This window comes from Mus caroli, unplaced genomic scaffold, assembly GCF_978045245.1.
Source record: "Mus caroli unplaced genomic scaffold, Mus_caroli_1 scaffold_7, whole genome shotgun sequence".
In the NCBI taxonomy this organism is placed as follows: domain Eukaryota; kingdom Metazoa; phylum Chordata; class Mammalia; order Rodentia; family Muridae; genus Mus; species Mus caroli.
In genome coordinates this window covers 132,749,209-132,764,297 of record NW_028227262.1, presented here as the reverse complement: position 1 = coordinate 132,764,297, position 15,089 = coordinate 132,749,209, and the positions used below count along the sequence as shown (strand labels likewise).

Below are 15,089 nucleotides of genomic sequence, written 5' to 3'. Positions count from 1 at the left end.
TAATTAATTAATACAGTCTTCAACACAGAATTCTTTCAACATTAAGATGGTGAGGCCTCTCTCCCTTTTGTTCACCTCTGAATATTGACTCAGAAATAATTCGTATTTTATCATAGTAATTTTTCTGTCTTCAACAAGAGAGTAAAGTCTATGAATCTCAATCTACTAATCATACTTAAAGAGTCAAAACTGAATCAGGACCTCATGAAGTTATTTGATTATAAGCAAGACTTCAAATAGAAAATGTCAAACTTAAATTGTTCCTGGATAATGCTACAACAGATTAGATATGGAATCAGTTGCTTGAATATAAGTATAAAATGATAGATTGAAAATAGATAAGTAGATAGATAAATGATAGGTACAAAAATATATACATGCATGCATACATACATACATACATACAGAGAGATACACACTTAATCATATACATATACAGAGATACACACAGAGAGAACAGTGGAACCCTATAATATTTCTCAATATTATATGATCTTTTGTTTGGATAAAGTATTTTGCAATATTCATTTGCTGTCTTCTGTCTATTTCAAAAGTGCAGAAGAAAGCATGATTTTCTAGTGAAATGAGCTTGCTTTGTTTTATATGCTGAACTGATTATTAATTGTGGATTTTTTTTGACCTTTTGGGGTCTGGAAATACTGTTCTTTTGGTGTTCTGCTTTTTCCTCCTAAAAACTTTAATTGTATACCGATTATATCCTCAACAATCTCCATCTAATAGAATACAGTGCGTTCAGAATGCTGTAAATAACGATTAAAGTGGTGCTTTAGTTTGAAATCACAAAGAACTTTAGTGGAGACTACAAGCTTACTCTGCATTAAGTTTTCAAACACTTAGATGTGTATATCAGACTCCACAGTATCTGAGAGCTGAGTGTGAGACTCTGATGTTCTGCCTTCCCCGCATTGCCTTCCCTGGGCCCCTGGGGACCCTGCAGGGGCCCCTGGGCACACTCATTGAAATCAGCTTGAATATCAACAGAGTGCTTCTCATGAAGTGCTTCAAACCAAAGTCCACAGCCTTAGCATGAGGACAGGAAACTTCTATATCACCCTGCTACTTTTAAAATTATCTTGTAGATGTTCGAAGGTCAGTGATGAAATTTTAGCTGACTAGTGCTAAATTTATATTATACGATTTTAGATTATAGATTATATGATTCTCTTCATCTTTACAACTAGTGACAAAATGAACAACACACACAAACACCTTAACCAGCAATGGCACCACACACTTGCGTAGCGTGGGAGATGGGCCAGATTTTGTCTCTAGTGCTTGGCATATATCCCAATCATTTGAGCTTCACAGCAGTCCATAAAGTGTCTTCTGTACTTGTCCTCATCATACAGAGGAGAAATCAAATGAAAAGTAAATCACCCATCTTGTCCCAGATTACATAACTACTGAGTGGCAGAGATAGATTTTAGTTTCTGAACTCTGGATCCACGGGTCTAACCTCAATCTAATTCCGATTTGCATTTTCATTTCTTTCCCATAAAAAGCTTCCTTTTCCATGCAAAAATTGCTTATGAAATAACCAGTAGATGAGGTAGGATTTTTAAAGGCTTAAACTTTTTAGAAAGACTGTGTGCTTCTCTTTTGCTCTTTCTATTCCTCTTTTTCCCATATACTTGTATAGTTTTGGTAGTCAAGTTGACATAGCTATCACCTTTATCTGAAGGACTACCTAGATCAGACAGGGGGTAGCATTTCAAAGGCTGGATATTGGACTATACAAGAAGGGGGAATGTGAGCTGATCACTAGCATGTATGTATTTTCTGTCTCTTCCTGATTTTGGATATGTTTTTATTAGCTATTTCAATTTCCAATCATCTGACCATCCCCACAGTAGTGAATTATAACCTTGAATTGTGGGCTAAGGCAACCATTGCTCTCCTTTTATCGAAGTATTTCATCACAACAACAGAAATGAAACTGGGAAATGAGAACGTTCCAGTTCTCTTCTTTCCATTATACTGTCTTTAGGGAAACCTTAATATATAAAAACTGAAGGTGTGAATGCTGAGTTGAGATAAATGGTAATTGGAATAAAAATAAATAACTAGTAAACATCTCTGAGTAGATTTAACTGCCATCTGATCCCATTACTCTCCTAAGCAAGGTGGTTGGTCAACTTGAATTAAGAGAATCTATTAGGATATTCCCAAGGATGACCTGAACTCTATAAAGCTGTTCATGGTCCCATATGGTAAGGCAACAAGCAGTACAGAGGTGCTAAATGAAGTCTAGGCTAGGAACAAGAGTAGGTGTAAAAGGCTCTTGTTACATACCTTGTGCGTTCTTTTGTGTCTGGGTTACCTCACTCAGGATATTTTCTAGTTCCATCCATTTGCCTGAGAATTTCATGAAGTCATTGTTTGTACTCACTGATAAGTGGATATTAGCCCAAAAGCTCACAATGCCCACAATACAATCCACAGACCATATGAAACTTAGGAGGAAGGAAGACCAGGGTGTGAATGTTTCAGTCCTGCATAGAGCAAGGAACAAGATGATCTAGGGAGGTGGAGGGAAGGGGGACCTGGAAGGAAGCAAGGGGGGGGGGGCGGGGAGAATGGAGGCAGGATCAGGTACTGGAGGGGATAGGAGAGAGGTACAGTCAGGAAATGGAATAAAAATATGTAGCAGGGGTGATGAGAAACTGGGGGTAGTAGCCATTGGAGGTTCCCAGATGCCAGGGAAGCAGGAGACTACCAGGATCCAACAGGGATGACTTTAGCCAAAATACACAACAAAGGGGAGATAGATCCTCTAGAGACTAACTTTAGTAGATAGACATGGCCCCCAGTCAAGGGATGGAGCCACCCATCCATCTCAAAATTTTTAATCCATAAATGTTCCTATTCAAAGCAAAGACAGGGACAAACAATAGAGCAGAGACCGAAGGAAACGTTATCCAGGAACGCCCTACCTAGGGATCCATCCTGTCTACAGACACCAACCCCTGAAACAGTTGCTATTGCCAAGAGGCTCTTGCTGACAGGAACCTGGTGTTACTGTTCCCTGGGAGGTTCAATCAGCACCTGACCAATGCAGATGTGGATGCTCTCAGTCAACCATCAGACAGAGCTTGGGGATCTTGGTGGAGAAGCTGGCAGAAGAACTAGAGGAGCTGAGGGGGATTGCAACCACATAGGAAGAACAATGTTAGCTGGCTGGACCATCCAGAGCTCCCAGGAACTACACCACCAACCAAGAAGTATACAGGGAGGGCTCCGTGGCTCCAGATAAATATGTAGCAGAAGATGGCCTTGTCTGACATCAATGGAAGGGGGAGGCTCTTGGTCCTGTGGAATTATGATGTCCCAAAATAGGGGGATGCTGGAATGGTGGCACAGGAGTGGATAGGTAGGTAGGGTAGGGCTGAGAGGGCAGATGGGATGAGGGGTTGTGTAGGGGTAACTGGGAAGGGGGATGTCATTTGAGAAGTAAACAACAGGAATGATAATAAAAAGGCTCCTATTACTCTTGTAAGTACAAATGTCAAATTCATCTTGGACAGGCATGCACTGTGAAGTCCTCTTATTTGTTACCTATCTCTGTCCCAGAGACCTTTAATTTCTTAATTACCTCTAATTCCAATTGTCACATCTAATGTAAAGACACACTCACAGACCTATCAAGTGATACTATCATTACTGTTTAGACCAGTGAAATGTTCCCTTGGGTTAGTGGAGGGATAGGCTTAGAAGGAAAGAAAGAATAAAACTGAATAAATGTTAATAACCACCACCCCTGACCTCTGAGCATGCCACTGAGTTTGGAAGTTTTAAAACACAAAAATCAAACTAACTCTTCTTCCAGGTTTGTTGGCAACTACTGTAGTTCTAGCCCTGAACAGATTGAGGAAGGAGGAAGGTTCAAAGCCAGTGTAAGCCATATAGTGAGATTCTATGTCAAACAACAAAAAAATAAGCATAAAAACATGAAAGCACAACTAAAATCTTCAGTCTAAATGAATGTAAGTGAAGAACCACTCTTCATATAAGAGACCACACACCCTTTACAGTCTCTTTGAGACACGGACTCCAAGAAACAATTAAAGGATATTAATAAATTTGTAACCACAAGAGAAATGTTCTAGCTTTTGGGAATAACATGTGTGTGAATGATGGCAGCATGCATCAAATGTAGATCTGAGAACTCCAGGTCAGAGACCATATTTAAAACTCTTACATACTAAATAAAACTCTGATTAAACTGACATTCACAGTGGCTGTGAGACACTTTCATATAGATAGCTTCTAATGTAGTCGTTAAAAACAGTAAATGTCTACAGCTCTTTTTCATCTTGCCTGCAGATAGCTGAACTTCTTGAGAACATCGCCTCTTCTAAGCTATGCAACTCCCCTTCACTGGGGCTATCCAAAAGAAGAGGCAGGACACATATTTCCCATATATGTATGAACTTCCTATAATGGCAAAGATAAGGTGTGACTGAGGAATAAAAAAGGCTTGCTCTATGGCGAGCCCAGAGGATTGATATATGCTGCCTACATACGGCAAAAGACTGCTTTTGAGATTTTACTTATAATAAGTTGGCATTACCGCTGGGATTTGTTTTATGGAAAATCAATAATATTTACAAGAAAATAAACTTTGGAAGAAGTAGTTAAAAGATAAATTGTACTGGGTGTAGTTCTAATATGTACTGTGCAGACAGCTCTCATCATTAGATGTAGTTTGTGTTCTTCATGAAGTAAACAAAGAAGCTGGCTCTGTATTCCTCTTCTAAAAGTTCCATAGATATAGATATGTAGAGGCATAGATATAGACATAAACATACACACATACATAGATATATATATTATCTCTGTACACATATATGTTCATGTATGTGAATATATATGTATATATGTACATATAGACATGTGTATGTATATATATATGAATGTGTTTATGCATTTTTGAAAGTTTATATGTATATGTATATACATCCACTACTAAAATGTTGAAGTAAATACACACACACAGTGACCAGCATTCTGTTTTGGATTTCAGAGCATCCTAGAGTGTGAAAATTTTATTTTCAGTGAATAATCTATTGGATCATCACTCTTTTCTGCTTTCCAAGTTAACATAAAATTTATCTCTTAAAATATTTTTCTCTGAATTCAAATAATGGGAGCCTGAGTCCTCTGCCTTGGTTCTCTGAAGCAGCAAATTCAATATTAGGGGAAAAAAATCAACCTGAGGACCAGAGATGCTCACAAGCAGTTTAGACTGCAGGAGAATAGTTTGGGAGTTAGAGGACAGAGCTCCATCAAATCAGTCAAGGAAAACCAGGGAAAAGAGAAGAAAGCTCTCTTGTTAGCATAGATTTTCTTTAAGACAATACTAAAGTTTTCCCAAGTTCTAGTTATTTCCTACTTCATGTCATTATTTTTAAGTATTTTTGAAATTCATTTAAAAGCAAATCACATTCCACGAAGCTAGCCATTCTTGTTTAGTTTGGTGCCTCAGCTTAACTTCATGCCAGTTATTTTAGTAGGTGGTGGGGAGAATTTATTTAAACTTAAATATATATTTAGATAGATAGATAGATAGATAGATAGATAGATAGATAGATAGATAGATAGATAGAAAATCAAATTTAAAATGAGTTATAATTCTTTAAATATTTAATATAGTAATGGAATGGAAATTAATTTTATTGTAGTGAACATTTTTTCTTAGAAAACAAAATTTGTGTTCTTTAAGTAACTTCTATCAGTTTCAATCTTTGGTCTATTTAAGATGTTGATAAATTCAACTCAAGTTAATCAGAAAGTCCAAACCTTTACAATTAGAATTAAATCTTCTAAATTCATAGGATTTTTAGTGGATCATTGATAACTAGTTGAGTACTAAAATGAATTAGCTAATTTAATATTAAAATGAGCAGCTACAATTTATTATACATAATTAATATATTATGATTAATAATTACAGATCAATTAGTTATAAACACATTTCTTTCATCACACTTTTGTCTGAAGTATTTACTGCAAAATTCTTAACTTCACCGCCTAGTACTCATGACAGACTTTATAACCAGCCATTGAACATACATGCCATTCCGCAGCACCATCCTTTTTCCCAAGAGCCAGCAGATTTGTGAGTGGGTTTCCTGCACAGCCAGCATCACTGTCTGGGCTCATGGGTTCATGCTCTGCCAGAGGCATGCAGCTGGCTGCTGGAGGCCGTGCTCTCTTGAGAGTCTGGTCGCATACCCAACAGTCAAGGGTCATGAAAGGAGTTACTTGTTGTGTGTGAGCCTTCTGTAGCTGAGGCTTCGTCGAGGTTTCTACGTGTGCCTGGACCTACAAACACAAATAGAAATACAAAACAAAGTAAAACACCATGTGATAAACCTGTTTTCTTCCAGCAAAGGAAGCCGAACACTATCCACACTATAATCCCGATGCTTTAAGATTATATTGATGCTTCTGTCCTACCGTGACAGGATTTTAATGACCCGATGATTTTAAGTAATGAGTTAAAGTTTGATGGAAAAAATGTAATGTTAGCCAGGCTTTCAGAGTGAATTATCTATAACAGTGAGGGATCAATATAAAAGCACTGATACTATATGAGTCTCTAACAAAGAAGTCTTAAAATGTCAATGTAACTAAAGCATATTAACAGTACAAGTGGTATTTATATATGTATATTATATAATATATTCTATAGTATATGTTATATTATATATTGGGTTCTTACATACAATAGAGGTTTTATTATGAAAATCTAAAATGTTTTCATAAGGAAGCAGAAATTAAAAGTAGATATGCTGTTAAAGCATGATACTTTGATAGTGATAAAATCCTGGGTGATTTTTTTTCTACTTTTCTCTATTTTCCAGTGTTTCTAGTTTGAGCAGAGTTTTGCTTTATAAATCTTTTAATTTTTTTCTATGTTCTAACAAATAATGAGAACACATTAGTATGCATCATCATGAATCAACAGGTTAAAAAAAAAAACACTGTGAAAAATGTCTATTCTTGTGTGCCAACTAAACAACTGTGTTTTGAAATCCCTTTTACAAAATATACCATTAAAATTCTGGGCATTCCCACTTACACAGATGGCCTTGGTTACACTCACTGGGCCCCCCCCCCAAAACAAAAACACATAAAAATGGTACAGGATGTGTAGGGAAGAGAGGGGCTAGAGGAACAGGACGGAAGGAAGGGGTGGGGAGAGGAGCCAGACACATTATATACATGTGTGACGTGGCGACGAATGAATTAGACAAAAGAGTCATGCACATTTGCAGTTTGGTTGTCATAGTTCATATTATCCCCTAATTTGTAAAAAGGACAGCTTTAAGCACCTCAAGCCTCCCTTTAAAAACCTACAAATAGAGTATTTATAAAAACCTATTAAATGGAGTATTGCCTGCCAGTTGCCTTTATATTTACTATGCTGTGGTGTGGCTTTTAATACATTTTCCTCAAGTGGCCTATATATAAACCTATTTAATTTTCCCTCATGTTAAACAATAGCAAAGATTGCTGTACAGTGCTTATTTTTCTTTTTATTTCATTACACAAACTACTCTTTAAATCCCTTACCATGTATTAGCTCAGATAAATAGCCTGTAGAAAGTATTTTGCATTTAAATTAGCTGGTTTGGGGTACAATATTGTAGTAGTTACTTTAGTCTAATTCTGTTATGCTGACATTTTTAGCATTATTTTAATTGTACTACCATAAAATAATTTTTCAGTCATATAAAAAAGATTAAGACTGGTAATAAAGATTACACATATTACTAATTATATTACTACGAGCTTTAAAGCTGTAAAATAACATTTCATTAAAATGCCAATGGTAAATTTTTAAGGGTAGATGTTTAGATGATCCTAACTTCTCTGCATATAGTTACAATATAGACATTATAAAGAATACTTTCAGTTTCACAATTCTGAGCAATCTTTCATACTACATAGCCAAATGAGTGGTGTGTACTGGTAGAGCTTGTATTGACAAGTGGACCATATCTCATGTTTTAAATAAAACATCTAGAATCAGAATTCCTTTCATTGACTAATTCATTTTCCACTAAACATAAGCATTCATTGATGCTAAACATATTGATTGAACCTCATACTTCTTCTAAGAGTTCTCAAGAATACAAAAAAATGTTCCAGGCGATCCCAGGGATTTTAGACTTCATCATCTATACGTTAGAACTAATTTAACCACAGCAACACAGCAACCACAATAGCAAGGCAAGCAGTAGGTACTAAACACTGGGACAGGCAATTTGCATGTAGTGTTTTTAATGTTTTCTTCTGTCTTTATGTAGAACCCAGGACATATGTACCCTCAGTAACTCCATGGTATGATGTTAACAGTAACTGGGTTTCAGAAGCATTGAATCGCATGCCTGTAGCCCGCAGAAAGTAGGAGAAATAATTAGAACATGCGGCCTGCCCCTCAGCACAATGACACTGGCTTCTGAGTAGGCTGAGTAGTAGATGCAATGAATCGTAATGGCATGAAAAAGCGGTGATTTTTTTTATTTTCGAGCATCTTAGAAGAGGTTGTGTTTATAAGCCAGGAACTGGATGGAGAGACCGTCTTACATAAAAGGAAAATGAAAAGGAGTGTGAGACGGAAGTAAAACTGGAGACAATGTCACAAATCTGTGTCATTAGAGAAGCCACAAAGATTATAATGACAGACCAAGATTCACAGTAAGCCTGACTCTTATCGAAATTGTGGGCCACAAAGAATTACAAGGGATTAGCAGACAATGGTGGGGATTGTCTTGGATGCTATCTACTCATCAGTCAACCACACAGGAAAGTCTTTGTTTCTTGGGCACAGGAAGAGTTGATTAACTGTGATAACAAGAATCCCCCCAAACCATCACTAAACCAAGCAGGAAAGTCTTTGTTTCCAGCACACAGGAAGAGCCAATTAACTGTGATAACAGAACTCCGCCCCCAAATCGTTGACTTTTTGTCACAGACTAATACCAAAACAATAGAACAGCTCAGGGTGAAACACCGGCCTAGCCACATTCAAAATACTTAAAATTCCTGGGTTCCAAAACCACAAAGGATCCACTGGATTCCTTCTACTTAATGTGCCAATATTTTGTGATATTCAGTAAGTTGAATTGTAGGTTGCTGTTCAGTGTTTTCTTTTAAGAGTCAAGCATGTGGGCACTAAGCAACGGATTGAAGATGGAGGGAGAGTGCCTTTGTGTCTCAGTTCAAATGGCTTAGTCTAGTCTCAATATGACCATGAAGGAAGGGAGCTTTCTAAACGAAAAGACCAAGTGTTTCTTGTTGGTCACCCTGCTACCATGACTCCTGTCACAACCAGAGAAGAGACATAGAAGGTTCCTGAAAGACTATGTGTGCCATGAGTGGGTAAAGAAATGGGTCATGAGATCTCAGTGTGCATGAATGCTGTAAGGAGCAAGTTCTTGATCTTGGAGGTTAAGTCATTGGAATTCTGTTTAGGAAATTTCCCCTGGGCTAATAAGTTTGAGGCTCTTTCCCACTTTCTCTTCATTAGATTCAATGTATCTGGTTTTATCTTGATGTCCTTGATCCACCTGGACTTGAGCTCTGTTCAAGGTGACAAGTATGGATCTATTTTCATTTTTATACATTCCTACTGACAGTTAGACCAGCATCGTTATTGAAGATGCTTTCTTTTTTCCATTGTATATTTTTGGCTTCTTTGTTAAGTGCCCATAAGTGTGTGGTTTTATTTCTGGGTCTTCAATTCTATTTCATTAATCAACCTGTCTGTCTCTGTACCAATACCATCCAGGTTTTATCACTATTGCTTTGTAGTATAGTTTGAGGTCATGGATTGTGATTCCCTCAGAAGTTCTTTTGTTATTAAGAATTGTTTTCATGTGACCACCCAGAGACTGCCCCACTTGGGGATCTATCCCATAAACAACCACCAAACCCAGACAGTCTGGCAGATGCCAACAAGAGCCTGCTGACAGGAGCCCGATACAGCTGTCTCCTCAGGGCCTCTGCCAGTGCCTGGCAAATACAGAAGTAGATGCTCACAATCATCCATTGGACAGAGCACAGGGTCCCCAATGAAGCAGCTAGAGAAAGTACGCAAAGAGCTGAAGGGTCTGAAGTCCCATAAGAGAAACATCAATATGAACTAACCAGTACCCCCAGAGCTCCTTGGAAATATACCACCAATCAAAGAAAACACATGATGGGACTTGTGGCTCACTATATATGTAGCAGAGGATAGCCTAGTTGGTCATCAGTGGGAGGAGAGGCCCTAGGTCCTGTGAAGGCTCTAAGCCCCAGTATAGGGGACTGCCAGGACTGGGAATGGAAGTGGGTGGGTTGGGGAGCAGGGGGAGATGGGAAGGTATAGGGGATTTTCAGAGGGAAAACTAGGAAAGGGGATAACATTTGAAATGTAAATAAAGAAAATATCTAATAAAAATATATTTATAAAAGAATTGTTTTCATGATCCTGGGTTTTTTGTTTTTCCATATGAAATTAAGAACTGCTCTTTCCACATCTTTAAAGAATTATGTTGGAATTTTGATGGGGATTACATTGAATCTGTAAATTGTTTTGGATTGGATGTTCATTTTTACTATGTTAATTCTACCAATCCATGAGCATGTGAGATCTCTTTATTTTCTGGGTCTTATTCAATTTCTTCCTTGAGATACTTTTGTGATACAAAAACTCAGGTGACAGCACGTGTTGACAAGAAAATAGAGTAGAAAGAGCACTCCTCTATTGCTAGTGGGATTGAAAACTGGTACAACCACTTTGTAAATCAATCTGGAGGTTTCTCTGAAAATTGGTAATAGATCTACCTGAAGACCCAGCTATACCACTCATGAATATACCCAGAAGATGCCCCATCATTCGCAGAAGTCCATGCTCAATTATGTTCATAGTGTCCTTATTGGTGATAGCCAGAAACTGGAAACAATCCAGATGTCCCACAATGGAAAAATGGATACAGAAAACGTGGTTCATTTACACAAGGCACTACTATTCAGCTATTAAGAAGGAGGACATCATGAGTTTTGCAGGCTAATGGACAGAACTAGAAAATATAATACTGAGTGAGGTAACTCAGACCCAAAAGGACATGCATGGTATGTACTCACTAATAAGTGAATATTAGCCAAAAAATTACAAAATACCCAGGATACAATCCACAGAACTCAAGATGGTTAATAAGCCAAAGGGTCCAAGTGAGGATACCTCAATCCCACTTGGAAGGGATAAGAAAGCAATGACAGGAGGGGGTAGGGAGGGTCCTGGGTGGAAGAGAGGACAAGGAGGAGAAAAGGAAAACACGATCATGAATTGGGGGGATCTGGAGTGAAGTTCTCAGGGCCAGCAGAAAGAATAAAAACGGGCAACTTAGGAAGTAGGAAGTGGGGATATCCTCTAGAAAGTACCAGAGACCTGGGAGGTGTGAGACACTCAGGACTCAGAGGGATGGACCTTAGATGAAATGCCCATCAGTGGGGAGAGGGAACTTGTAGAGTCCACCTCCAGTAAAAAGACAGAGCGTCATGTAGAGGGATGGAGTTGCCATCACACAGTCAAAAACTCTGACCCAGAATTGTTCCTGTCTAAAAGAATTGCAGGGACCCAAATAGAAAAGAGACTGAGAAAAAGGGGGTCCAGTGACCAGCCCAAATTGGAATCCAGCTCAAGAGGAGGCTTCAAGGCCTGACACTAATACTGATGCTATGGTATGCTTCCAGAGAAGAGCATAGTATGGCGGCCCTCCAAGAGCCCCAACAAGCAGTTGAAAGAGTCAGATGCAGATACTTAAAACCAACCAATGGATGGAACCTTGGGATCACTGTAGCAGAAATAGGGAAAGGCTGGAAGAAGCTGAGGAGGAGGGTTGACCCCATAGGAAGACCAGGAGTCTCAACTTATCTGGATCCCCGAGATCGCTCAGACACTGAGCCACCAACCAGGCAACATACACTATCTGATATGAGCCCCTGACATACAGCAGAGAACTGCCTGGTCTGGCCTCAGTGAGAAAAGAGGCACCTAACCTTTGAGAGACGTGAGGCCCTAGGGAATGGGGAAGTCTGATGGTGTGGGGATATCTTCTTGGAGATTGAGGGGGAGAAATGGGATGAGGAACTGTAGCAGGGTGGATCAGGAGGAAGATAAAAGATTAAAGTATATATATTTTTAATAAATGTCTTTAGCTTAAAATGTCAGTTTATAAGGCTCTAGTGCCATCATCTGGTCACCAGGGCACTGTACACACATGGTGCACATATAAAGACTCATACACATAGAGTAGACATTAAAAATAAAATAAGGAGTTCAATTAAAGCCTCCAAATACCAAAAAGGCATAAGAGTAAACTATACTCTTAATTAAAGAAACTATAGCCACAAGATATAAGGGTTGCAAACATAGTAAGAATTAATTCAAGGATCCACTTCACTAGAAATCAACTGTATAAGTAAGTGAATAAACAAAATACCAAGAACAAGCATTCCTTGCAGGCAGATATGGAACACCTTTCTGCAGGGTCTATCTGGTCTGCTGTTCTACACATCCGACATTCAATACCCCAGCTCCTGCTAAGCACCCTATCTGAGTCTCTACCAACTCATAAGCTTCTATCAGGAACCCCTCACACTTCATTTAACCTCTGCAAACAGCCAGACTGCACATCCTTCATTGTAGTTCTACAAGAAAACTTCCGTTTTCAACCAGTGGAGAAAAACATTCCAGCAAACTAATCAAAATGCAGAGCTGTAGAGCTCAGTCGTAATATACTACAACACAAGTCCTTTACCCAAAGCTCACGGGTCATCTTGGTAAAGAGAAGAAAGGGATGGAAAAAGATCCCAGAGGAATATGGAATTTGCTGTGAGACTGTCTCCCAAGAATGTTGGAGGAGCTACACCCATGGAAGCTTACCAGCATGGCTAATGAAGCATGACTTGAACAGGGATACCAGTAGACATGCTAATATGGAGGAGAATGCTCACAAGGACTCAACTCTAGGCAAAGAACAGCAGGCAACTAAGGAATGCCCAAAGCAAAAAGGTGTTTCCCCAGGAAAGAGTTCACCAGTTAGCTATTCAATAGCAAGTGGTCAGTCCTGAAAACATAAATGCACACAACATTGAAAAGACCGAGCTTATTTATATATTTATAATAAATTTAAAATACTTATATATTTTATATATTTAGAGAGAGAGCATAAATTTGATAAGGATGTCATATGGAGGGATTTACGATAGGAAAGGGAATGGGAAATGATGTAATTATATTATATCCTCAAAATAAATAAAAATAAATTAATTTTCATTAATAAAAATATCAATAAAATTAATTTATTTTAGATATTAAGGTGTACATGATTTATAAGTAAATAAACAGAAAAAAATACATCATATGAACACTAGTCTCCCCTAATACAGGAATATACAGAATAATTTCAGATAGAGCAAGTCTCAGATAAGAAAGTCATCACTAATATTGAGATCTGAGAGCTGGGGAGTGGCTCAATGGATATGAGTTCTGGTTTGCCAATATCAGGTCTGAGTACCTGATATCAACTCCCCAGCACTGCCTATGGAGTAGAGCTTGGTCAGGTATCCCTGTAGTTCTACTGGAGTGGAAAGTAGAAATGTGAGCATTGCTAGAATTTGGTGACTGCTAGGCTAGCTCGAAATTCAGTAAGAGACCCTGTCTCAAGAGAATAAAGCCCAGAGTGATGGAGTAGGAAGGACACCTGATATTGATATTCTACTCTGGACTCTATGTACAGGTGAATGTACCACAGCGCATGTGTGATTGCACACACACACACACACACACACACACATTCACAATGATAAATCATTAGTTCTTCAAGGTAAAAATAAAGGACTTAATGCACGTGCAAAGGCAGAATGCCAAAATTCTGAGGCTGAAGCAGATAGAGATGCAAGGGTGAGGAAATGAATTCATTATTATTGCTGTGAACCACATTGCTACTGCACACAACCAAAGAATCTGGGACTGGGTGTGTTTTCCCTTTTCAATCTGTTTTAGGACAGAATTGGTGCAGGGATTCTTATTCCCAAGACCACTGATAGAGAGACACATGATAATATAGTCTACCCAATGTATTGTATTGTATTGTATTGTATTGTATTGTATTGTATTGTATTGTATTGTATTGTATTGTATTGTATTACTTAAAAGTAGACATTGTAACAGTAGTAGACAGTTTTAGGGTAGGTGACATCGACTTTAAAATATTATAGTTTGGATCAGCCTTTGAAAGATTCAAGCATACAGATTGTCAAAGATTAATTTAAAAATAAAGTACAACTGAATGAGTAAGTCCTGTAGAAATTAGGAGAGCTACTGAAAAATGGGGGCAAGAGAGGCATGGCATGGCTTGGCATGGCTTGCAGCAGGGGCGTTTATACCTGACCTGGAAACACATGCATTTTCACATGTTTTCACATGAAAATGGCAGTTTTCAAATTAGTCATTCAACTTATTCTTCAGTGTGTAGTAACATAGATTTTGACCTAACTTTTCCGGGTATTTTATAACTCAGCAAGTGGATAACAGTTTTTGTTTGTTTGTTTGTTTGTTTGCTTGCTTGCTTGCTTGCTTGCTTGCTTGTTTCTATAGAGAAATGTAAGAAACAAGCAGACATTTATGTCAAACCAACTAACTTTGGAGTACCCTACATGCAGACCCATAATTTTTTTTTGTTCTATAATTCTGTCTGCTCTTTTTAAATTTTGCTACAACTAATATAAATTATTTTTAATATAATTTAAATTTAAGTAGAATTATAATTATTTTAGGCTCCTTTAAAAAGTTATCTTTTCACAGATAATTCAACATCCACTCAGCAAGCATTTAAGTATTTCCAAAAAAAAAAAAAAAGAAAACAGCACCAAGAGAAAGTTATTCCTCTCCAGATAGCAAAGCTATGACGTACATGTCATCATCCACCTGAAGAGTACTTATCCAGTCAGGAAACAAAGAACTTGGGAGGAGACAGGTGCTCTCTGCAACGACTTCTCTACAGAGACTCTAA

At 38.0% G+C, this 15,089-nt stretch overlaps 1 protein-coding gene across 1 annotated transcript in view; it reads right to left on the bottom strand.

The window, feature by feature from the left end:
• Tfec (transcription factor EC) overlaps positions 1-15,089 on the bottom strand; it is a 69,111-nt gene that overhangs the window by 32,947 nt on the left and 21,075 nt on the right. Inside the window, exon 2 of the mRNA XM_021165608.2 lies at positions 6,094-6,345. Within this exon, the coding sequence (XP_021021267.1) occupies positions 6,094-6,273 (180 nt within the window). The 5' untranslated portion in view covers positions 6,274-6,345. The remainder of the gene's footprint in view (positions 1-6,093; positions 6,346-15,089) is intronic.